Consider the following 27,130-nt stretch of genomic DNA (forward strand, 5'->3'; position numbering starts at 1 on the left):
TCAAGGTGTCTATAGGCTCTAGGGAAGAATCACTTTCAAGTTCATTCAGGTTGTTGTCAGTTCCTTGTGGTTGTAGGACTGAAGTCCTCATTTCCTTGCTAGCTGTCAGACAGAGGCCACTCTCTGTCTAAAGATCACTTGCATTCCTTAACACATGGGCCCCTCTGTCCTCAAGCCAGCAGTAGCAAGTCGAATCCCCCTCTGGCTTTTAGTCTCTGACTTCCTCTTCTGCCACCTTTTAAAGGGGCTGATGAGTCCAGGTTAGACCCGCCCAGATCATCTCCATATTTTAAGATCAACTGAACTATATCTGCAAAATCCTTTCACAGCAATACCTACATTAGTGTTTGATTGATCAACCAGGGGATAGGAATCTTGGGAGATGGGAATCTTGGGTGACATTCAGGTAATTCTGTGCAGAGTAGATACTAAATAAATATTTCTTAAATGAATCCACAAATGCCTGCATGAATTAATGAATGATCAAAGAGACACTTCTAGAAGTCAGATATCTCACCACACCAATTACTGATAGATAAAACTGAGCCTCCAGGTGAACAGAATTTTATTTCACCTGAATAAGTTAGCTTTTGGTCATTACACTTCACCTTATGGCCATGATTGGGTTGATTGATCACCTGAAAACATACCATTCTTGGTTTAACAAATGACAACAGATTCAAGAGGGACTTTTTTGTTCTTTAAAGACCCAATTTTCAGCACCTGAGAATTATGCCGTGGAACCAAATTGCTTTTATAAACTGATTTATACATTACAAGGCACAGTCACAAACATTAACTCCTCTAACACTCACAATAACCCCTGGCTATTAATATGCCCCACAGATAGAAAAATGAGGCTCATAGTACTTCAATATTTTGTTGAAGGTCTTAATTCTTTATAGTAAAAGTTTTCTAAAAGCAATTAACTTTGCAAAAAAGGGGGGGTGGTTATAATGTTGTAATCAAAGAATTAAATGAAGGAAGAAACTTTTTTAAAAACCACACTCTGGGCAGTCCTTTACATGCTTTGCTCAAATGTTTGATAATTATAATGCGATTGTTATTCTACTCTGTATTTAACACTGGAAATACATCTGCTCAGGAATTAAAATAGTAAGTTATCTATGTCAAGTAGAAGAGTCTAGTTTTTCCAGCATTATGTCTAACCAGCTGGAAAAGGACCTCTGATCTCTACCTACTAGTGAAGTGCTGAAAAGGTAATATCTTCAAATGAACAACGTGCAATTAAATACGTCTCTAATTGGCACCTAAGAAATAGTGACACTCAATTTTTTTCTTCCAGGACTTTGTCATTTTGTCTTATTTTAAAATAGCTTTTTGAATCTATCCTTTTCATGACTCAGTGATCTGGAGATCAAGCCATATTTACTGACTCAAGATTTCTTTTCTGTAACTTAAAAACAAACCCAAATGTAATTCAATGATGTCAAATGCATTTCAGGATGCATATTCAAAGAGTAATTGGAATTATTAGATTCATATAATTTAGTAAACATATCTAGGAATAGGAAAGGACTCAAAATGTCCAATATGAAAAGATGTATTTTCAGGGCTCCGAAATGAGTAGGTTTGTGTTTCTGCTGATGCTTTCAATTGGGGGGGCAGGGGTCTCCCTAGACCAATTCTTCCTGCAACATTGTGGTTTTCATACTCCTATTAGTGACTTTGAGCTTGACCTAGGACCCTACCGTTAGCAGTGGACTGTGAGATTTCACAGGCATTGTCCCCTTGTTCCTTATGAAATAAAATGGCAGTATGGCTATCTTAAAGAAGAAAAACACTCACACAAAAACCGTTCTGACAAATTGAGGAATGCTAAACTAGTCAATTTGTGCATTTCATTGAACATTCTGAACCATACAAATCTGAATGAAGCTTTTAATACACAAATAAGCCAGTTCTGTAACAATAGACACTGCCATTGTATATCAGACATTATGCACAGCTGCATCAAAGAGATGGGGGAATTGAGATTTGTTTTCAATGTTAAATTGAAATCCAAAAAAATTATTATTGTTGCTCTGTAATAAACAGAAATGCTGCTTAATGAAAAACTCTATTTGTATTGTTGGTGAGTTTCTTGTTCCTAATTCAGACATGTGGATAAAGCTGCTCTATTACTCTTTTTAAGCTGGTAGCTGCCACAATGCTTAAACTTAGCAAAGAATCATCTTGTTCATATGTGAAGAATATCAGAAGAATAGTTGAAATAGGATAGACGAGAAATCATTTAATATAGGAGGAGATTCTGGTAAGATTAGTAAGAACATGCACAATGCTTGCTCTGCATCCTTTTTATATGCCTTCATCTTCAGGGAAAAAAAAAGTATAAGAATGAGATATTAACATTTAATATCTTTCCCTTTTTTGGTGAAGGGAGAAAATAATCATCTGTCTTTTCTAATTTTAAGATTAAAAAAAGTACACCCAAGTGCAATTATGTAGCCCAAACTTTTTTATAATAAGACATGTTTCTAAGAATACACAAGAAAGGAAATGACTTTACGGCTGCTTTCCTTAAATCTTACCCATAAAGTTCCAGGGAATTTTAGAAATTCTTTTTTGACTATTAGAATGATGCTAAGTTTCCTTATTAATTACGATTATAATTAAATTTAGTGTGAAATGTAAAATGTGCTATTAGAACACATGTATGTACATGTGGCTCTCTGATTTCATCAGCAATTACTCTTAGATCTTGGTGTACTAGAAAGGTAGAGAAAGGTTACTGCAATAAAACCAAATTGAAAAATTTATTGTTTTTAAAATAGGATTTGCTCTCTAGGAATCTATGCTTCCCTTAATCCCTTTTCTGCCTTTCAAGTTTTCAAGTCCTGACCCCAAGCATGAATAATAAACTGAAGTTGGTCCTTCACTTGGAAAAAAAAAACAACTGCATTTTATGCAGAGATGTTCTGAATGCTAATTTTCTGATTTCTTGTGTACCTTTGAGAAACTGATGAATCAAGACATAGTCTAGACATATATGCAGAATTTTATAGATATCTATTTGATTCTAAGCAGCATTCTCATTTATACAAATAAATTAACCATTCATAACAGAGTTCTAATGTGACAGTTATTCAGATATCACTAATATTTGATCGAGAAATACTATGTACTTCATATGCTTGATGCATTAAAAAAGTCCAAGTTGAACACAGGAGAGATGCAAATAAAGCATACATTGTGGATCTTGGAAATTATTTCAAACATTTGATATTTCAAAAAATAATCGTGTCACTTGTAGCAAGTACATAGGACAAACTTATTTTGTATTTTATGGGTTGAAATGACTAATTAAAGTGGTGTGTAACTGTTGGATAATTTACTAGACTATGAAATTATTTTGATCATATTATATTCAGAAACATTTTAAGATTATGTTTGCTATATTCAATATTAATAAGCAGTGAGGGTTATAAAAACCTTAAACACGATGGTAAATAAATTAATGTGGGCAGTGCAGTGTGCTGGAAAGAACTCCAAGCTTCAAGTCTAGAGGCTTGCATTAATTTTCTGTGAAGCTCTCTAGGCGTCACTCCCTTCTGGCTTTAAAGTGGCATAACCCTAAAATGTCTTTCCCTAACTAGGTTTCTGATTAGATTATACTTTGACAAAGGGGAGTAGAGTCTCTCAAAGTTTCTTTAACCTTGGACTACAAGTGCCTCAAAGGCAAAGATTAGGTCTTGTCCATCTCAGTGTATTCAGCACTGAGCACAATGCCTAACACAGGGTAGGCACTCGGTCAGGATTTGTTGAATAAATAATGTGATTACTCTGATAAAAATCAGTTACTCCGAGGTTATTCATTTTCTGACTTATCTAAGTCTAAGATTAATTTTCAAGTTTGGAGTTTAAATGTACATATATTTAAGTTAAGGATAATTGAAAATACTGCTAAAGTAGAGGCATCTCTTAATAAACTAAAGGCTTTGTCTCATGAAATGACAAGGCTTCACGTAGTGTTTTGTGATCAGAGGAATAGTGGATATAAACTTCCCGGCTGATAGACGGGGAAACTTATCAATGCAGTCCCAGGAATCCTTTGTTACAGCCAAAAACTCTTTCAAAGAGTAATGTAAGTAAGTGGCCAAATTTGCAATATTCATAAAAATGAGGCAGAGTAAGGTGTTCCGATGTAATAGTTTAAAACATTCACACGTCTCTTTTTAAAATATTTTGATTAGAGTTCAGAGAAATTAAAAGCAGCATATTGTCTTTATTTTTCAGGAATAAAATTACTAATCATCCTTAAAAATCAATATGAATCCAGATTGTAGAATGTGCTCAGTACTAGAATCACTATGCAAATATATTCATCTTTTTTCTTTTCATCCCTTGCTGGACAGTCCTTTGGATTAGAATTCCCTAACATCTGAATTTTGTACACATGTCCTCAAGGTGCTGTTATAGCAGTTGCATTTCCCATTTTCCCGTTTTACAAGTTGGATCACCTTGGGAAGAAAATGTAGGGCAGGCTGGAGCCTTTAGAAAAGAGCATTTCAAGGTTGTAGGGAGAGGAGCATTTTATAGTTGAAATCATAATAAAAATATAAGAACCATGAGTGCTTTTAAATATTTAAGAAATACAACAGGAGACAGAACTTTCATTAGGCAATGTTGCTGGTATAGCAGAAACCAAAATGATGATAGCGTAAAACAGTGGGTGATGTTCCTGGGATGAAGTCTAGGAGGAAAAAATATATCAGATTTAATTAAGATTTTAAGACCACTTTTTCATTATTAAGGGTATGTGCCTCCTGGCAGTATAGTTACTGCAGATCTCATAAAAGTGATGCAACAGAATTATTATGAGCCAGGAAAAGTGGAGGCAAAGAGATAAATAATTGTTTACTCTCCATAGATTTATTTATCCAAAATTAATTTATTGCACACCTACTTTGTGCAAAGCACCATGCACTGTGGAGGGATATGAAGTTGCACTAGACAAACTATAACCTACTTTTTTCTTCTTTATACAAGAGTGTCTTCTTTGTCTAGGTCCTCCTAAAATGAGCAGCTCACTTATAGGTGTTTATCTTGGAGAAGAATTTCAAGGAACACTGGTGAGAGATTGGAACAAGTGCAACAGAGAAGGGGGGAAAGCCAGTCTGAAAATGCATTATTGAGCTGGTCCCTGCTGTGGGTCCCAGGGCTCCAGCCTACTGGGGACTCTCTGAGGAGCTATGTGGACTGTATCTCAGAATTGTTTGCCCTGCACACAGCTGGTTGTCATAGTAGCAGCTAAAGTAAAAAGGTAATGAACGGATGTAAGGCAAGACACAAAAGGTGTGTGAAACAAATTTTGCAAATTTATCTCATGTGGAGATAAAGAGAGCAGTTCTTTATTATGTGAAGTCACTGTACTGGCCACTGAGGAAGAGAAAAAGAAGAGTACAGAAAGATGAAAACACCAAAGTCCCTGCCTTTTAGGACCTCACAGTCTAGGGAGGAGGCAAGTCAAGGAGCAAGGCTGTGAGGGACGAGCTGGAGCAAGGGAGGGAGCAGGTGATGGATAAAAGGCCAGTAAGTTATCATACAGGTAACCCTTGACCTAGGTCCTCAAGGAGAAGTAAAAGTATGTCATATGGAGGCTGGAAATTTGGCAGGAAGTGGAAGAAGGTGATTCCAAGTACAAGAAACATGGATTGCAACCCAGGAGGTTAAAGGGTATGGTTTGTTCAGAGCATTGCTATCTACTTAGAGGAATTTCATATGAAAACCATATTCCAGCACACAGAACAATATATAGAGCATGTAAGTGCTCAGTAGGTCTTTGTAGGTACTCAAACACTATTTGTTAAATGAATGATTTTTCTGATCTGCCTTTTTAGAGCTGTGCTTTACAAGGAGCAAGTTGTTGGCATGGTTGTTATTGTTTCAGATTTATAGGATTTTGAGGTACACATGATCGCATTCCAACAAGGGGATATTTCTTCTTGGGCCGAGGTAGGGGCTTACATTGGTCCTTCTTGTATAAACATACTAATACATCTTAAAAGCTACCATTTAATGAGCACTTAAATGAGTACTGGGCTGAGCACCTACTCAGTCGGCTCTTTTACTTATCACAACACTATGAGGAAGAAACTTTTATCCCCTTTGTTCAGCTGAGAAAACTGAGGCATAGAGCTGCTAAGCCACTACATGGCGTGCTTGACTGTTACAAATGCGGTCTCCACCCGGAACTAACGTGTTCACATAGCAGTCACAGACAAAAGCGATTCTTAAACAGTTCTCTTGGAGTGTGTGTGTGTAACTGTATGTTTACGGTATATGGTACATGTATATGTATATGGTATATGTCTTCAGAGACATCTAAGAATACAAGATTCTTCTTTTCAACAAAATAGAACCATTCTTCCTCTCCCATAGGAGTCAGTGTTTCCAAATCCAGAATTCTTGATTGATATTACCTTCCCTCGAGTGCTCCTTTCTTTTTCTTGAGCTTTATAATAAAACCTCATTAAACTGCAGAAATTAAAACAATTCATCTATAGTTCTCTGTAGTAAATATTTTGACAGTGCCAATCACTTGATTAAAGGAAAATTAAATATGATCCCTATTTTCAAGAAACTTCGACTCTATTGAAGGAGATGAACACGAGACTGAGGGAGTAGAGGTGAAAGCAAATGGCTCTGGGAGAAAAAAGGAAATGGCAGAGTAAGTCCAACTAGAGCTAGGGAGTAATTCTGGGAGGCTACACGGAAATGGAAGCACAGAGTCAGGACACCTGAGTTCTAGGCTTATTTTTGCCTCTAACTCAAGCACATCATGCAATCTCCACCAGCCTCATCTCCTCAGCTGTAAAACCAAAGGGTTGCATTAGATGATCCTCAATTCCCCTTAGAGTTCCGACAGGTTCTAACTGCGCGAGCAGGTTGTGCTTGAGATGGGCATTGAAAGACAGGGACTATTCCGACATGTAGAGATGCAGATGCCCATCCCAGACAAAGGCAGAGTGTGAGCAAATACACAAATGCAGCAAAGGCCTGGGCATGTCCTGAGAATGGAGAGCCTTCCTGCCCGGTAGGACTAGTGCAGACTGTGTCAGAGGGCAGTCAGCAATGGGGCTGGAAAGGTCACTTTGGGAAGTTTACAGAGGGTCTTGAGTTCCATACAAGGTCATTTGGATTTTATTAAGGGTTTTTTAAATAGCCAAAATATAATGGCAATGATTAGGGAATCACTGAGAATAACTGAAAATCAATCTGGATCATAACAAGTGGAATAATTTAAGTAAATCAAAACTACAGGGCCAGATAATCACTGGCCCTTATTGCATTTGAAAAGCTAAGAAAAGAAATGGAAGGCAAATGGAATATTCCAAAAAATGGAAAATATAATCAAACTTTATGAAATTCTTGATCCTTAGTGCTAAAAGAGCGATGCTGCAGAATAACAAAAAAGAAGCTGGTTTAGGATATCCTTGCTAACACAAAAGATGTGAAGAATAAAATCTAATAAACAAGACAATTTGATCGTTAAAGCTCCAAGTTTAAACACTTGCATAAAAACTTAAATAATTTCACACCCACATAGCCACAATATAAAATCTTAAAAACTCCCTCAACTGGCAAAAATGTTTACTAGTTTGCAATTTCTCCCCTACCACACTAGCAATGTCACATTGATGATACAGCTGATGGCAGTGACTATTAGTGACCTTAAGAACACAGCTGGGTTTCTATTTTTATTTCTGTGAAACCTTCTTTTCTTCAGCTAGATGGTGCCTTAAAAACCCAAACTAAAATCTCTATAGTCATGGCAGTTTGTATTGTATGTTTGTGTATATATTTCACACAACAAAGCCAGCTTTTAAAACACTTATACACACTCCCACACATGTACACACACATACTCCAAAATATGTAGTGACACCTATAGAGAAACCCATTTGCAAACCAACGTGGAATGAATAACTGGACTTTTGCCCAAATTCAGAGAACCGTCTAGGGTGATACAAAATTCCCCCTATTGGCAACACGCTTCAAAACAGAGCTACTCTAGATTCATGTAAATCACTCCTGATGTGCTAAAAACAGAGTAAACAAAAAAAATCCAACACATTTAGACATTGATGAACAATTCAGGCTTTGAAACTTTTTCCAATGACTATGAAGGACAGAAAAATGGCAGCAGAATTTGTTTCTATTTGGGTGATTGCTTACTTACTCTCTTTAGCTCGAATTAGAGGTAATAGTCTTGGAGAGTTTCATCTGGCTATTTGCAGATAGAAGTACTTATCTGCAAATAGGGAGATTTCTGAATATGGGTAATAACAGAAACAAACATATGTTTAAAATTTCTAATGTAGTTGATGTTGAGTAAATAGGATTGTATACCGTGAACTTTGGTAAAATGGCTATTCAGCAAGCAGAAAGGGATCATGGATAGTGGTCTACCAGAGAAATAGCTTAGCAGTTGCTAAGAACAAGCAGGCAGGGAAATCCCAAGAGTCAGAAAGAGCAAGGAATGGTATGGTTTCTCTAGCCATTCTCCTTGTTTATAACACAAAATAGAGAAATTCTGTGAAAATAATTATTTTACATTTTTATGCTTGTGAAGGCTCAGTCTGTAAAAGATGTTGGAACTTCCTGAAGATAGGCATTTGGTTTTTGACCAAAACAAAAAGTAAAAATCTAAAATGTTAGAATAAGTATATAAATACAAACTTTTCTATAACCTTAGGCATCTAATTTGAAAAAAGTGCACCAATATGCACTTGTTAGCCTAATTCCTCCTAAAGAAGACAAAAGGGAAGGCTGACTGGCAGAAATTTGAAGCCGTTGGTCCAATTCTTACTTTCTCTCCCTAAATGTGAGTGGAGCTGGCTGTGGCGGGAGCTCATAAATTAAGGCTTACTCTACCAGACTGAGAACTGTTTAAAAATGGACTACGCTATATCTGTATTCCAGGAACATGTATGGCACAATAGAGGTGTGTTGAGCAAAAACATCTGAAAAATCTATACATTGGTAGCCCCACCATGTGACAACTATGCTACTCAGACATTCCTTAACCCCAGAGCCTAGGGGAAGAAGATGTTGGAGCGGCTACAGTAAGGGAGCATGCAGTAGCCATAGAAACAAAGCCCTCCCCCCAGAAATAGGCACCAGAGGTGTGAGATGGTACATGAAAAGACATGGTTTGTCTGAGCTGTGTCTCTAACATCCCATTTTAGGGCTAGGGTCATTTGATTGCACAAGAAAAAGCACAGAAAGGAATAATGAGAGGATGTCACCTGTGCTGAGACTTGCCTGATTCTTCCAGACACCATAATCAAAAGTTGTACATCCAGCTGTAAAGCATATTCCATCCCAGGGCTCCTCTCCTCCCCTAATCTCCACCCAGTGTTTAGGCAGAATTAATTGATACAGAAAATCTGGTGTGAACTGAGCCACCAGTGTGTTATTCCCTCCACCTGCCAATGATGTGAAGGGGTGGATATTGCTAAAGAGAGGATTAAAATGCCTTTTGAGCAAGCTCCTCCCACAGTATGCAATGAAACAGAGTTGCACTGCCTTTTGGACAGAATCAATGTTGCATAATTTCTCAGTAAACTAATGTGCACTCTATTTTGAATCCGCACCAATCACTCTTTTTTTATGAAATCTAATTTAGGTGTAAATCATTCACTTCCCATTAAGGTAGAAGCTTCCCAGTGAAATGTAAGTTGAGGCCAGCTTTTTCTTATGGAAGCAGAGTTAATGTAGCTAAAGTAACTCTACCTAAGATTGCAACGAGAATCTTAAAAATATGACTCAAAGCTAGTTTAGTTCAAGCTTGAGTAATTTAAGGAAATCGCCTAGGCAAGTAATTGGTATTATACCAAAACTAAATATTTCACAGTTACATTTGCTTTCGCCTAAAAATAAAAACTGGAGCAATACAAGGGAAAACTGCCAAGACTGAAAATAATACGCAGCAGCTGTAAGTAATTGGGAGTGATAATCATAATTAGACAAGATGTGAGAGATGTGTTAAAACCAGATTGGATCTTCCTGTTGACCACTGGGAGCAATCCCAACGGCCTGTGCTCCACACCTAGCCAGGCACTTCCGCTCCAAGCCCTAGAGCCTCGCCAAAACCAGACTCGGCCCTGGACCAGCCATGGAAACACTCTCTGAAGGCCATGCGCCATACTGTTCTCTTGGGGAAAAAAAGGAGAGGCCATACTCCTGCCTTCAAGGAGCCTGCAAACCAGAGGAGACTGGCCAATCATCTAGCAATAAATGGCATTAAATAAAAGTCCTCCAAAAGAAGCCAAGATAATGAAGAGAATAAATATTTTTGTAAGATGAAATGGAGGACGGCTTTGTAAGACCAGAGAAACATTGATTTAATCAAGTGTAGATCAAGATTGAAGTGAAATATGCTTGTTCCGTGGAAAATGTCTCAAGTTAAAGAGAAAGCTTTCTGGGGACAGGGACCATTTGTGTTTTGCTCGGCGACTCAGAGAATGCCTAGCACCCAGCACACACTGAATTAACTCAATGAATGAGCCGACGAGGAGTGTTTGGATAATAATTGAGGGAGCATTTATCCAGTGTTAGATGCTGTACTGGGTGCTCTAAATGTATCAACACATTTAAGTCTCACAATAACTTTTGAGATACTACTAGTCCTCATTTGTAGATGAAGATATGAACTAAGCACAGTGAAGAGAGGTGCCAGGGTTAGTCCAGTTAGAAAGAGGTGCGGCTGGACTTTGGACCAAAGTCACCTGTATCTACAGTCCATGTATTATGCACATTATGTTTACAAACTAGAATGCCTTTAGCCTTACTAGAAAAGTGAGAAGAATAACAACCAGCCTTTTCTGTTGTTTGTTTTAAACTCTGATCTACAAACCACACCCAAGCAGCCTCTCTGACCTACCCCACTTCATCCCCTCCTTCTCTTCCTTTTTCTTAAATAAAATGGGGGACATGAAGGCATCCAGCTGATTGCTCAAGGGCTGGGTATTCTGTCTCTCTCTATTTGCTAAATCTTCACCCTTTTGTTTTCTTCCTCCTTTCTCTTCCCTTTTCTTTCTCCTTTCCTTCTCAATTTAAACCTCTTCTCCTTTCTTCATCTTTTCCTCAAAACCAAAGACAAATAGGCAGTAGGAAGGAAACAGAACGGTTTCCCCCTCACACACTTTCCCTAAGAGCAAGAAATCATAGAAACAATTATTAAAATAGGGTATTTTATCAAAGTTGCCTTACATTAGACAAATGCATATTTAGGAATACTTTCCTACATTCAGTTCAACAACCATCTGATGAACACATTTAATACAAGATATAGATGCACACATTATAGAGAGGAATGTTCCATAACTTCAATATGCTCACAGTCCAGTGGAGGAGAAAGATACACGTAATTTATTAAGTTAAAAAGGAACTATTTCTGAAATCAGGTATAAGCAGGAGACTAACAATTCTTATTAGAGAGGTTGGGGGGGCCTCATGGAGGAGGTGGTATTTTAGATCTTTAAGGATGAGTAGGACTTTGCTAGGTGGAGAAGAGGAGTAGGAAGGAGGGCCATGTAGGCTCAAGAATATAGCATGTGTAAATGATGAGAGTAAAGAAGACACTCTGTGTGTCCAGAAAATGGCTTGTGTGACTACAGCTAAGAATGTATGTGAGTCTGAATAAGTTGAATAGACCCAGATAGGAGAGGTCCCTGAATGCTGAGCTCCAGAGCTGTGGCTTCCCTCAATAGGCACTGGAGACCCCTGAAGGTTTGGAGCTAACAAAGGCTTCTACTCTTGCCTCTGCTAGTACAGTCTATTGTCCAGAGAATAGCCATGTGATCATTTGAAAATGTCAGCTAGCCTCCTCTGCTCAAAACTCTCCTGTGGCTGCTCATATCACTCAGCATGAAAGCCTCACTATAGCCCAACTATGCCTGTGATCACATGCCCTATCCTTCCTAGTTTTATTTAGGATGAGTAACAGCATGATATTCACAGGCAACTAAAAACATGACAGAGAACATACAACAGATCTGACCATCCCGGAGGCACAACTGGATGTCTCCTAAGAAATTCAGGACTATATCTGGGGGCCATGGGTTCATCTACACTCCCTGTCTTTTGCTGCAAGAGGATGATGCTACAAAGTTTCATGCATGATCTTCCCCTATATATTCTGCTTTATGGTCTATCTTCTTGCTCAAATACTGAAGGAAGGTATTCTGACTCTGTACAGGTCTTAGAAGGTAATAATGAATCTCAAAGTAGGGAGAGAAGAAATACAATAAAATATGAGTGGTGAAAGACAGTATTCTTCTGAAAAAGAAATAAAGGTATTGCGTCCCCTTATGTGTTTATGGTGACAGTATGGGAAATGGATATGAACCTTATCATCATTCAACAAATATTTATTGAACACTTACTAAGTACCAAACTCGGTGTTCCATCCAACGATAAAAGATACATATAATAATTCTTGGCCTGAAGATGTTCTTGGTATAATGGGAAAAGATAGATATGTAAAGATGACGTGATAGATATATGTAAATATGGTATCAAATATGAGGCCAAATTAATTTAGTGACTTTTCTCTTTTTAAAGGAGATGATACTTGATCTGAGTTTTGAAGCTAATTTCTAATAGCTAACAGTTATTTTAACACTTTCTATAATTTCTTAAATAGTTGATTGGGATTTAACTTGCTAAGCAAATCTAATTGGCCCAGATAGTACTGAGACCCCTAACTTTAGTACTGTTAGCCTAACTGTTAGTCACTCAGTTAACAAATCACAAAAAAAAAACACATAATAAATATCGGTCAGATGGACTAAGGTTATATAATAAACAATACCCCAAGTCAATGGACTACTATGCTTCCATCTTAAAAAGTGAATTGTACATGTACTAAAATGTGTATATCATTGCATTTTGTAAAAAATAATTGTATTTGGGGGGCTGGCCTCATGGCGTAGTGGTTAAGTTCGGCGTGCTCTGTTTCAGTGGCCAGAGTTCGCGGGTTCAGATCCCAGGCATGGACATACACCACTCATCAGCCATGCTGTGGCAACAGCCCACATACAAAAGAGAGGAAGACTGGCACAGATGTTAGCTCAGGGCTAATCTTCCTCAGCAAAAATAAAAATTATATTTGTATCTGCTGCCTGGGCTGCTTATCTGCCATGACTCCGTGGGGAGCCCTCCCACGTTTGTTTATTATCCTTATAAATGTATACATCCTAATGTTCTATATGTGCCTTTTTATTTATATCTCCAACTAGAATGAAACTTGCCTAAGAGAGGAGATTGAGTTTTATTCATCTTTGCCTCTGTTCCATCCCCAGCACATAAAAGATGCTCAATATATAGTTAAGAAGTATAGATCATGATATATGACTTGGCATTAGACAGCTGACCTCACATTCCCTTGACTAACTTTACTCTTTGTTTTTTGCCCTATTAATTGTCAATAGTTATTCTACAGTCTATTTCCTATAATAATTGCAGGCTAACAATGCAGCAGCAGGCTACTACTTTATTTTAGGGCTAACAGAAGTATTGCATTCACAAACAAGTAAAATGTACATCAATTTGAGACACCAAGTGGAAAAAATGTATACTCTGTTAACTTGAATATGTTATGTCTATGACAGACAGTAGGAGGCTGAATAGACAAGAAAGGCACATTGGGGGAAAAGGTGGCATTGAAGGTATATGATAAAAAGGAGTAGGTATGAGGGTACATGGGATTAAGTAACAAAAGGATCACACCTATCTTATTAGCTATTGTATTCCCAGTACTTAGTACAATACCCAGTACCTAGTTCAGTAAATGTTTGCTGAATGAATGAGAGAAGGTATATTGCAGATTCTGTAGCCTGTAGGCAAGATTCTCTTTGTATGCTTAGCTTGCTTCAGAAGAGATTCCATTTTGTAGGAGAGAAATACTTCTTTTAACTCTGACCTGTTCATTTATCTAACTGAGTCCTTCATTCAACAGCCATTTCTTGAGCATCTACAGTGCACCAGACTTTGCCAGACTTTGTGTCTGGAAATACTAAGATAAATAAAACATGAACTCAGAGAGTCTGGTGAGAGATGTATACGTACATATACATGTATGTATGTATATATAGACATACAGATATGTAGATAGATATTTGCAATGTAGTATGATAATTGTATAAAAAGGAATATATACGGTGGCCTAACGACACAATAGAGTAATCTACTCAGTTTGTTGGAGAAGGAGCAGGGATTCAGGAAAGATTGCCCCCAAAATGCATTTTAAAAGATGGATAAGGAGTTTTGAGGGTCTTTTATACTCTACCCACTTAATGTGCTATTTAATTTGTCATGATAATAAAAATTTTATCTTTGCTTTGTATGCTTGGCTTTTAAGATCTATTTTTTATTTATGAAGTCATTTTATATGCTTTGCTTATTATTATTAGTCCTTTACTATTATACTGGTTTTATTGCACTCAAGATTCTTAAAAAACAACAGCAAAAAGTAACTCTGAAATAGCTGTCATTGAGAAGGGAACAGGCCAATTAAGTATTTATTTATATATTAACAAAGAAAACATCTTTCTAGGTCTTGAACTACAGAAAATAATTTAAGGAGTTTCATGGTTTTAGACTTCTTATACATCAAAATTTGAAAGGCTATCTGTTCTACAATAGATGTATTTTTTTCATCACCTTCTCATTTTTTAAAACTCATTTGTGATGCAAATCAAAGCATTACAGAGTTGATTTTGCTCTGTATTTACTAAAAAGTGGTGGTCTCAGCCTTGAATCTCACTCACCCGGAATCAACAATTGTAGTGTCAAGGACCAGTGCATCTTTCCTTCCCTTTAATTTCTTAGAGATATAAACAACACAATTTATTCTTTTTGTAACACGGAAATATGGTCATTGGTGAAAGTTCCATTAAAAACTACCTGCTGGTAATTCAAACTCAGTGTGATTAAAACTGCTCCTGGATTTGAGTTATAGTTTGGGAGTGAAATAGTGTATTTTTTACTACATTATTCATTTTCTGTTAGGAAATAGTGCTTGAAATCCAGGTTTCATTTTAAAAAGATAGGTAAAAGCATGTTGGTGGAATTTTTAATTATTACTATTGTTATTATTATGGTAAATGAAGATCAGTCTCAAGCAAGGCTGAGCATGCCTGCGACATTCAATTTCTGGAACACAATATAATTCACATTCAAAGAAGCAACTGTCCTCTGTTCATAAAGTGGACTCCCTTCAGTGGACTCCCACAATATCCCAAGCTTGGTGAATCTCTAGGTGAAATTTCTCAGTGAAGATTCCATGTAACTATTAGCCCAGTACCACATGAGCTTCTCCATATAGAAAACTGTGATCCTTCTAACGTATAAATGTAGTCTTACAATTCAACAGCTCCAGATTCTTCAAAATCTCCTTCAGTATGAAAAACTAAAATCTTTTTCATTACAATCGAGGTCATTTTATCTGCCTAGAGTTCCAGTTTCAATTCACTCCACTCCAGGCCTCAAACTTCATCGTCCAGCAAGACTAAGCTACTTTTCGATCCTAGCATATGTGCTGTGTTCTCTCTTTTCCTCATGCCTTTGAAATTATTGTTTCCTCTACCCAAATGATGGTCCACTTCAGTAAAACTCCCTGTTAAATTATCCCTCCCTTATCTAGGCAGATTTAAATACACAATTGTCTGTGTCACTGCGGTTTGCACATGCAACTCTAATATTCCTAAGATTGTATTACAATTGTTTGAATATCTTTCCTGACTTCAAAAAGAAATTTTTGGAAGAGAGACCTCTTCTTCATTTTTCCAGCATTTAGTACAGTATTTGGCCAATAAAAAAGATCCCCAAATATATGCATGTATACATGTATGATATCACTCATAGCTGGAATCTAAAAAAGCTGAATTCTTAAAAACAGAGAGTAGAATAGAGGTTACCAGAGGCTGGGGAGATATTGTTTAAGGGTACAAACTTAGAACTAGTAGATAAGTAAGTCCTGGAGATCTAACGCACAGCAAAATGATTATAGGCAACAATACTGTATTATAACCTTCAAAGATGTTAAGAGACTTAATTGTTCTCACCACAGAAAAGAAATGATAATTATGTGATATGATAAGAGTGTTAGCTAACACTAAGGTAGTAATCATATTGCAGTATATAAATATATCAAACCAACATGTTGTACACCTTAAACTTACACAATATGTCAATTAGATCTCAATAAAAATAAATTTTAAAAAATATATGCATGAATGATGTCCACTAATACAGATATTTACATTGCAAACAAGAGGAATAATAATGTTAGCTGCTGTTTACTGAGTTCTTAGCATGGGTCCAGCCCAGTGCAATGTGCTAGATGTGATTCATCTCCAATTCTTACTGCATTCCTGCCAGGTGGGTTATATTATTTCTATTTTGCCCTTGAGGAAACTGAAGCTCGGAGAGGTTAGTCAAATAGGCCACACATTGTCATACAGCAGAACCGGATATGAACCTAGGCCTGCCCTGACTCCCATGCCAGTGCTCTCCCCAGTATACCTGGCTGCCTTGTGATTGTTGTTAAGGACCTGGAAGACACAAATTAGATTTTGATTTAATCTTTTCCGTTTCTTTCCAGCTCCAAGTACAGCCCAGTATGGAATTACCGGGAGCGCTGACGTTCTTTTCTCCTGCTGGCGCCTTGTGTTGACACTGTCCCCTGTCACCAGCATATTCTACCTGAAGAATGCCATTCTACAATAAATTTAAAGACCCATGAAAGGCTTTTAAGGATTCTCTGAAAGTGCTGATGGCTGGATCCAATCTGGTACAGTTTGTTAAAAGCAGCATGGGATATAATCAGCAGTGCTTACATGGGGATGATCGCCTTCTGTAGAATTGCTCATTATGTAAATACTTTAATTCTACTCTTTTTTTGATTAGCTACATTACCTTGTGAAGCAGTACACATTGTCCTTTTTTTAAGACGTGAAAGCTCTGAAATTACTTTTAGAGGATATTAATTGTGATTTCATGTTTGTAATCTACAACTTCTCAAAAGCATTCAGTCATGGTCTGCTGGGTTGCAGGCTGTAGTTTACAAAAACGAATATTGCAGTGAATATGTGATTCTTTAAGGCTGCAATACAAGCGTTCATTTCCCTGTTTCAATGAGAGTCAATCCACATTTACAAAGATGCATTTTTTTTCTTTTTCGATAAAAAGCAAATAATATTGCCTTCAGATCATTTCTTCAAAATATAACACATGTCTAGATTTTTCTGCTCGCATGATATTCGGGTTTCAGGAATGAGCCTTGTAATATAACTGGTTGTGCAGCTCTGCTTCTCTTTCCTGTAAGTTCAGCATGGGTGTGCCTTCATAAAATAATATCTTTCTCTTCATCTCCAACTAATAAAAATGTTTTGCAGAATTCTACAATTTGAAAGCAAAATAAACCACAGTGATAAAGTTAAACCATATTTGATCTCTCACGAATGACAGCGGTGACTGTAAAAATCTCTTCCCTCTTCACCAGTGGGATTTGAGAATTTTGCCCCCAGTAACTCAGTTTTGTGATGAAACACAATTTAACTAATAGAGTACAGATATTTACCATATGATTTCTTGTTGTAGCTAAATATTAGATTCACGTTGGGAAATAATTCCCTTTAAAATAACAGCACAGTCCATCCAAGGGATTGCCTAGCAGGACAGCATCTTTTCCTTTCACTATTCCAAGTCAAAATTTTTAAGATGGTTTGCCAGAAAGGACACAAAATCTGATTACCTAATATTACATGAGTAGGTAAGCACTCAAAATTAATGTGGGTCTGTGGCAGGTAAGTTGATATGATAGATATAGTCTCCTGTGGATAAGAGCATTTTGCATATTTTCCATCTGAAAACATCACTCAGTTGATAGTTTGGAATGCATGTTATATAAAAAAATGTTCCAAAATATGTTAGAACAAGTGTTCCATGCTGGTATGCACAGATCAATCCCTGAAATAACTAATTCTGCAATAAAATCTTTCTCTATAGCCATTTCAGCTCAAACAAGTAAGGCAAAAAAAAAAATTACCATGCTATATTTCTTCTTACATGATATATGTAAGATGTGATCAGATGGAGAGAAGACACCAGTGATGAGAGTATCTTAAGATATATTAATTATTAAGTTATCATGAATATTAAATTATTTCTATTAAAAGAATGAAAACTACATTTTTGAAGGAAAATGCTGTTACTCTAAGAAGTATTAGACTACAGGAATAGTTTGATGGTTTTACTCTTACCTAAAGAAAGAACATAGCCTTGAAAGCCATTTTACAAGTTTGACAAAGTTACCAATGTCATTACACATAGAGAGATTTTTGCAAATATTCACTTTTGAAAGTCACAATAACAAAAGCCTACTAATAAAGTTAGATACAAGAAATTTCACAAAGGTTGTTTGTATTTAAGATGTCTGATATTTTTTCCCAAGAGAGATGGCTTGAAAATCATGATTTTTTTCAAGCAAAATTCAGTCCCAAAGTATACCATAAATCTATTTTAATTAGAAAAATGAATCTTAAACGAGGAGGCATAAATATACAATTTTTCCACAAAATGTCAAAAATATGGCATAATGCTATTAAATTTACTCTCTGTAATAATTTATTACATTATTTTGACTGATATATTAAAATGGGTTTTTTAAACACATGGCATTTTCACTTTGATTATTATTGATTTGCTTCTTAAAAATATTCTTTGTGGAATTGGTCAGTAAACTACAAAATACTTTTTTTTGTATTGCAGCTTTAAAGTGGCACACTCCATAATAATCTACTTACTAGAAATAGTGGTGCTACCACAAAAGTGTTAACCATCAGTACCATTGTTTGGGAGAAAGAAACAGATCAAGAATGCATATTATACAGTGACCGCTTTCCTAGAGTTAAAAATACCTCCTCTTTGTAAGGTTTGTAGGGTAAATGTGAGGTAAATCGAGGTATAAACTATGGATGAACCAAATAATTAGTTCAAAGTGTTGTCATGATTCCGAATTTGTAGAGTCTGGTGTTTTTCCCATAGAATGTGACAGAAGTACAGTCATAGCGCGGTAGCTATATGTATTTGCCTTTATGTTAGAAGAGACTTTCTTGAGTGACATTTTTAAATAGAGGAGGTATTCACTATGTTTTTCTGTATCACAGCAGCATTCTTAGTCCTTAGGGCCCTGGACAGAGTGAAATCATGAGTATTTATGAGTTCAATATTGTTCAAATAAGGCTACAGTATTTGCTTTTTTGTGTGAATGTATTGCATATAATGTTCAAGTAGATGATTTTACATTTATGGGCATATGAAATGTCTGATTACTCCATTTTATCAGTCCTGACTGTACAAGATTGTTGCAATTTCAGAATAGCAGTTTTATAAAATTGATTTATCTTTTGATCTATAACAATTTTTTCTAGCTATTTATTTCAGCACTGTATTTCCGTAAGTTCCATTTGTGGGACTCCTTTTGTTGCCCCTGAATTTTTGTTCAAAGAAAGAAAAAAGAAAAATAAAGAGCCGTTGAGAAACAAGAGTGGAAAGAAAAGAAAGACAGAAAAAGGAAGGAGGTAAAGAGAGAGGAAAAAAAGGAGGAAGGAAGGAAAGAAGGAAGGAGGGTGGGAGGGAGAGAGGATGCGAGGGAAGGAAGGAGGGAAGGAAGGAAGAAAGGAAGAAAGGATGAGGAGAAAAGATCCGGAATATTAGGGTAGTTGACCTAATTTATTAGCATTCTTGGTTTAACTGCAAGTGGTGTAATTATGTTTTACAGTGACCCCATTCAAAACATAACTCCTGTTACACCACTAAGTTTCTGTTATTATACAGAATATGCAGCAATTATACAACAAAAAGTATTTCCCATATTATAGTATTGTGTTTTGGGGGGACACTAAAAGATTTGAGAGAGAATGTCAAACTTAAGACCACTTTTGGGGGGTTTAAAACTTAACTGAAAAATTAATGCTTCATCATAACATTTAAGCTATATCTAGAAAGTAGACTGGAGAACTGAGACAATTACCCAGATAATTCAAGGCAAAATAAATATATATATAAATACCCTTATGTGTGAATTCAGAAAATTCTGAGAAACTTATCAAAGCCAATCGTCTATATTGATCAAATTTACTGAATTTTGTTAATTTATCCATTGTGCTTAGCTTTGTGACACAGCCAAAAGTTACCTATTTAATCTTTTCAATAAAAATTGTTTTTTGAAATTCAGAAATGATTTAAAAAGAGGTCAGGTTTTTAACTATTTATTGAAGTATGTGGATGTACAGTATTTCAATAGATATGAATATGAATAAATGGTATGCCTTAAGATCCTTTGAATATGTATTTACTTTAAAGACTGGAAAAAGCTCTTCCTGTCTTTTAGTAAAACATCCATATTTCATAATCTGATGTAAAATATGTTGTACTGTTTCCAATAGGTGAATATAAAGTCAGTTTATCAATTAAAATATGTATTTGACTCATTTTAAAACTCTAGTAGTTTAAGATAAAAAAGGAAGAAATGATAATTTAAACATATTTCTGCTATTCCCTTCTTTATTTTCTGCTGCATCCACTGTACCACATTCACATCTTTCAGGTACTCTGAAGCAATACAGGGTGAAAATTTTAGATGCTACAGTTTCAAAGAGTTCCACGTTGTAGCCTTTCTCTCTGTTGCTGATTCCCAAAAGGTTTGACAAGCTGAACCACATCTAGCCTAAAGAAGAAGTTTTCAGGAGAGATTCTTTAATCAATTATTGAGAACTTTTACCTGCTGAAATGCAGCAGAGTTAGTTAGCAACAAAGACTGATGATAAAATCCTGATGGTTTCATAGGTTAAGCATCTAGAAACCCAAATGCCTATCCGAGTTGGGCAAATACTATAACTTCATAAGTTAGCTGGGTATAAAACAGGGAGTATATACCCTAACCCACAGCATTCCAATACAATTTCCTTAAAAACACCTTGCTTTCCAAACAAAACGTGATTTGGCTGAGAGCCCTTAGTTTGTGACTGCTATAATATGCAAATGAGAGCCACCCCATATGAATGTTTTATGCCCTCTTCTCCAAATCTGTCCATCTATGCTGGCCAACCAAATAAAAGGGAACAATGTGGTAAGTAAACAAAACAACAAACCATGGAAACGATCCACACCTGGTATAACAAGCTATTTTGAAATATGGGTGTCATTGCTATTCTGGGAAAACCATATCTACCAAACGCCTCTCCCCACAACAAAATGCAAACACACTAATAAGATCTGATTTTCCCACTTGCTCATTACTGCTCCCTTTGTAACCTCGATCCTGTGGCCAGTCACATGGAAACAGAAGCATCAAGTCTCAGACTCTGGAAGCCAGAGTGTGAACGTAATAGGTTAAAACACGGATACTTCAAAATGACATCTGGGTATTCAGAAAACTCACTGTAGCCCATTAAGTAGAAATACAAAAATTTTAAGAGAAAAATTTCCAAAAATAATTCATTCAAGATAGTGGAATTTGATCCAAACACCAGTGAGTCAGTGTACTCCTGAACTGCCCAAGAAGCATATGCCTTCACATTTGCATGGACTTTTTCCTAATAATCCCAAACCATACTGAAAATATTTAGGAATTGACATCTCTAGCAGCAGGAGAAAAAATTGGCAAGTGAGTCAAATAAATACTTTCCAGTATTCTCGGAGAGGAAGAAAGGAGGAACAGTTTTTATTGTTCTCCCTAAGAGCTCCACCCACAGTCATCCTAAGGCGAGCACAACTCTCCCAGGGCCTTCAATCTAAGAACGTAGCTCCACCTCAGAGACAGACATGCAGCTAGAGTTACTCCCAAAGGGTCACAACTATCTCTGCCTTGCATTTTACAGCAGCAAAGTATTTCTGCAGACATTGTTACTTTGATTTTCTCAGTACTTTAAAATATTATTATCATATATTGATGATGAAAATGAGATTAAGAAATTTTAAGTCACTTGCTGAAGATTATACTTCTATTAAGTGACAGATTTGAGCCAAATGTGCAATGCAAAATACTCCCAATTTGTTTCTATTTCCATTAGCCTTCTTAGGAATAGGAAAAAATATGATTGCTTTACTGCCTTCACAAACAACTATATGTATGTTTATATTTATATATAAGTAACTTTGTTTATATATACATTATATTCTTTTTTCTTTAATGCCATCCCTTTATTTTCCAATGCCTCCAGAGGGATATGTTTAAAGGCAAATCACATCATACATCTTTTCTAAAAACTTTGGGGTGTGGGACATACCATGCAATTGCCTTTGGACACACAGCCCTTGGTAATATAAGACCCATCACACCAAATGGAGGATCTTGTCATAATCAATCATATGTATCTTTTTCCTATAGCATTTTGCAAAAGACCTGCCAAGTTTTGGATAATCCACTAAGACTATTTCCCAGGCATCTGCAATCAACAGAATTCTTAAGGAAATGGAGATCACAATACATACACACATTTTTTTAAAATTCACGATAGAATACTGATTTTAATCTTGAGTGATGTTGTTTGAGCCAATTTATATCAAAATACTAATTATATGCACATCTGTTTGTGCTGGGGCAGTAGAACAAGAGGGAGATTCTAATTCCAGAAATTAAACTATATACAACCTAAGGAATACATTTGTATTTTGTTGTCAAAATATAAACATAATGCAAATCCTGTGGATATCACTTTTTAGTTTAAAAAAAATTAAAAGTGTGACATTCATACACATATAAAACAAACACATTAATTCATTAATGAAGGACCAAGTAAGTAAGATGTTACAACCAGATAAAAGAACAATCCAAAGAAGAGACACATTTACAGATGAAGAATATTGAAATTAATGTGCTAATGGAGGCAAAATTGGCTTCTTCCAGAGTAAGGAAGAGAAGTCAATTGAATCTTTAGCCAACAGAATTTATTTACCTGTCTATATACAAGAAGTCTTTTGTTTTAGTATCACTTTTATCTACAACTTGTAAAATAGCTCAAATGCAATGAAAGGTACAGAGTCTCCATGGAATCAAGTCAGATAACCTGGAAGGGTGTGCTCTCACTAATGTATGGGTTTTTCATTGCAGCATAAAGTTTTCCCTAAAATGATGAGATGTAAAAATCTTAGAAAAAGTTGAATTAAATGAATTGCTAATAATTTGAGGTTTGATAATATAATCTCTATTGTAATGATTCAGAAAAATCCCCAAGTTTATCTACATATCTAATATTCTACATTCTCTGTATTCTAATTACTCATTTTCTTCCTTATCCCACAAACCATTACCCATAGTTTGGGACATACAGAAGGAGAAATAAACAATTAAAACTTAACAAAAACCACCTTGCTTCAAGAATCTGCTTTGTTGAAGAATTAATGTATTTTGGACATTTGTTAAAAGAAAACAATCTTTTTGTCATTTGGGAGGAGGGACATTTAATTCATGGGATAACAGGAATTTTACAACAACAATAAGAAAACTGAAGTCACAGTTGAGACAGCAATATTTTATCCAGCAAACACGAGGATAATGGTGAAAACATTGCAAGAAGCTGCAGCATAATCTGAATGGGCTGCTTCACTTAGTGCTAATGAGCCCAGTCCTTGCGCAAATTTTAGTTTGGTAAAAACTGCAGGAGGTAGCATGGTTCATTAGGCTTTCAAAGCTTTAAAATGTTAAAGGGGGTGGTTTTCTTCCTTCATTTCAAGTGAATTGCTAAAAGCATTGGGATGTTCCTAGGTGGAACTTTGAATTTGCTAGTTTCTTCATTAATTTTGACCTTTTTACATTCAAAAAAGTTAACTCTACACTAAACCACAGCAGACTTCTACCTCCTGCAGTTTTGAATGGTGCTTAAACAAGTAATCCAAGCACGTGGAATTTCTTGAGGAAATTTACGGACCATATTTTAGAAAAAGGACTTATAAAATATTCTTTAGAGATCATAATATGCTGATAATAAAGAACAAGCGTTTCTTGATTGTTCTAAAGCACCTAATAAGATCCACAGAACTCTTACATAGTTTTCTAAAACGTTTCATAAATGTGGACTGTGGTTGCCTGAAATTTGACATCTGCCCACCGCACATTTGACAAATGACATGGCAAAAATGTGGTCAATAGCTCATTTTTGACATACTCCTTAAGAAATTGTTGCCAGAGATTTGAAACCACTTCAAGCTGATATCTTGTGAAACAAAACACATACACACACAAACACAAAATTGCTCCGCTATCAGTGATCTGGAAAATGAGCTTGCAAGCCAGCCATGTAGTGTTCTGGATAATCCAAAAAAAAAAAAAAGAGAAGAAGAAGAAATGACAACAGTGCAGCCAAGTTTCTGTTTAAGTTTCATTTGCAAAGATTTTAGCATAAGGAACATCTTGTGATTTAATTAATCAGAAGATGGCACCTGCTTTAAATGCTGACAGGGAGAAAAGCAGATTTTTTAAAAAATTTGGAATAAAATTTATTTCTGGAAATATGTTTTTCCTATTGATAACTAGTTTATGCTTTTGAAAGTCTTACTGTCTAGTAACTTTAAATGATGAAAAGGAGAAAGACTGCTTTTTTTTAATTCGGAATAACTTTTTTCCTGGAAATGTCTATTTCTAATTTACAGATAGACAAATTAGTGTGTTCAGAAATTCCTATTCTCTCATAATTCAATTTTAACAATATATTAACAAAGCTTTTATGGGTAATATATGACAAATATACATCTTTTATCAAGTAACACAAGAACTTATATAATGATCTCCCTTTTCATGTTGAGGTACATTCTCAGACTAGTATCATTTCAAGAAGAATCTGACATCTGTTGATTTTGTATATTTTAAAAATCAAATCCAGTTTAGACTGAAAAGACATTTACCTTAAGCTTTGTCAGTTAACTTGAAAGGTTCGTGTGACATCCATCCATTCATTCATGCATTGATTCATTCACTCATTTGACAGGGAAGTGTGATTAGGCAAACTTCGAAGAGCCACCTAAAAAGACTTGTCTGGTAGAGTTAATCTGCATGTTCTTAGAAGACTGTCACCAAACTGGAGAAAAAGGCATCTGTTTCTCTAACCTTTCCTCTAGGAAGCCAACTTCACCTTAAATCTGAAAAAAGAGAGAGAGGGAGAGGGAAAAAAAGAGGGAAGAGGGGAGGAGGAGCAAGAGAGAGAGAGAGAGAAATTAACAATGTATGTATATTTTCTCCCGGAAAAAGTTGCCAAAGAAAGACTTCCTATGTGTGTGTGTGTGTGTGTGTGTGTGTGTGTGTGTATACTTCCTGCTGCCTCGATTTATCATGAAAAACAATGTCTTCTTTTTGCACCATGACTTCAGTTTCCACATTTATAATTAGTAAATACAGTGATATGAATAAAGGTTGCTATTCTATATTTTCCAAGTTATCATTCCTCTTGTTTCTTTAAAAGTTTAATTATTTTTCATCTAAAATTAGATTTGACAGTAATCTATTATATCCTTTTCTCAAGAAAATATGACAATATTCCGTTTCATCACATAACATAACGAAAGAGATAAAACTTCCATTGCTCTGTGACTTTTATAGTTAACAATGAATTCCCCTAGGCAATTGCTGAAATTGCTTAGTAAGAAAAAAAAATCTGAATTTGAATAGGTCACCACTTTATAAATATGCACAGTAAAATAGATCTTCTGTAATTGTCAGGTATAAGCTTTTGGTGATGTTTGCAAAAAAAGAAATCCCCAAAGCCTTAAGAATTTAATTCTCTTAATTTTAAGCTTCTGGAAAATTGAAAAATGTTTTTCAAAAGCAAATAAAAATAAAACTTTAAGGGGTCTCAATGTTTCATAAATCCATGATATCAGTATATTCACATGACATACTTTATCAGACTCGGTTGCAAACAACAGAAACAGACTGGCTAACTTGAGCAGAAAAGGAATTCATTGAAAGAATTTTGAGTAGCTCTCAGAATGATGGAAAACCTGGAGAAGAGGATGACATCAAGACAGGAAATGCAACGAAAATGTAGCCAATAGGCAACCAAACAAAGCGAGGGTCATGCCACAGGTAAGGACACCACCTCCGTGGACATCTGTCACTTCCGTTGGAATCTCGGCTCGACTACTGCTACCCTGAGTAACAGCTGCCTGTTCCCATATCTGCTTCACTTCCCCAAGATCCAAAGTCCTGAGCAGTTGGCCAAACCTAAGTTTACACGTTCAAGAGCTAAGCTGCCAGATGCAGAAAATATCTACCCTGCCTGCGATTTAGAAGTAGGAGATGGGACCCTTTGTTCCACAAAGATCCATTCATATGAGACATTTCCAAAGAGGTAGAAAGTTCAGATACTATTTAGCCAAAATATGAAAATTATACATTACACATGCCTGTAAGCAGGTGAGTTTGTAAAAAATTGTACATGGAGAGCCGTTATACATTTGCTGTCATGCTAATTTAGTAAAGAGTCTCTATTTTAACTATAATCTGAGAAAAAGAGTCAATTATGCCTGCATATTAGGCTCTTCTACACCAAAATTCTTCAGCTGCTCATTAAAATCAATATATTGAACAAGTCATCAGGATTTTATATTTTATTTGATGTCATTTTGAAAAGTATAGTGGAGTTGATATAAATTCTCAAGTTAATATTTCATAAGGACTAAAAATTCAAGAAAGGTAGATTTAGATAGATAGCTGCTAGATAGATAAATAGACAGATAGATAGATAGACAGATAGATAGATAGATAGACAGACAGACAGATAGATATAGATCAATAGATGATAGATAGATAGACAAATAGATATGGACAGATAGATATAACTTTTCTTTCCTCAAGATGAACATTTTCTAGTTGAGGAAAAACGTGCAAGCAATTTCTTTGCTTAAAGTTTCCTTTTTAAAAACAACAAAACAGACAGACAGTTTCTCTCATTCAAAATATTTGTCTAATGTTATTTAGAATAGAATAAACATATTATCTTGAACCTATATACTTCTTTCAGTGCATAGTTGAAGTAAGAGGTTTCTTAGGAGTAGTTTGGCTTCCATAACAATTATTTAAAGTGTAGAGAAGCATAAAAGA

At 35.8% G+C, this 27,130-nt stretch overlaps 1 protein-coding gene across 2 annotated transcripts in view; it reads left to right on the top strand.

Annotated features, from left to right (window-relative positions):
- The window catches only part of NEGR1 (neuronal growth regulator 1), an 823,575-nt gene extending 802,918 nt beyond the window's left edge, over nucleotides 1-20,657 (top strand). For both annotated transcript variants that reach the window (XM_087449002.1, XM_004431502.3), the window contains one exon: nucleotides 16,634-20,657. In XM_087449002.1, coding sequence (XP_087305128.1) covers nucleotides 16,634-16,758 — 125 coding nt within the window. In that variant the 3' untranslated portion in view covers nucleotides 16,759-20,657. The remainder of the gene's footprint in view (nucleotides 1-16,633) is intronic.
- The last annotated feature ends 6,473 nt before the right edge of the window (nucleotides 20,658-27,130 follow it).

Source organism: Ceratotherium simum, chromosome 2 (genome assembly GCF_057802395.1).
Source record: "Ceratotherium simum simum isolate JZ-2026a chromosome 2, ASM5780239v1, whole genome shotgun sequence".
NCBI classification, from domain to species: Eukaryota; Metazoa; Chordata; class Mammalia; order Perissodactyla; family Rhinocerotidae; genus Ceratotherium; species Ceratotherium simum.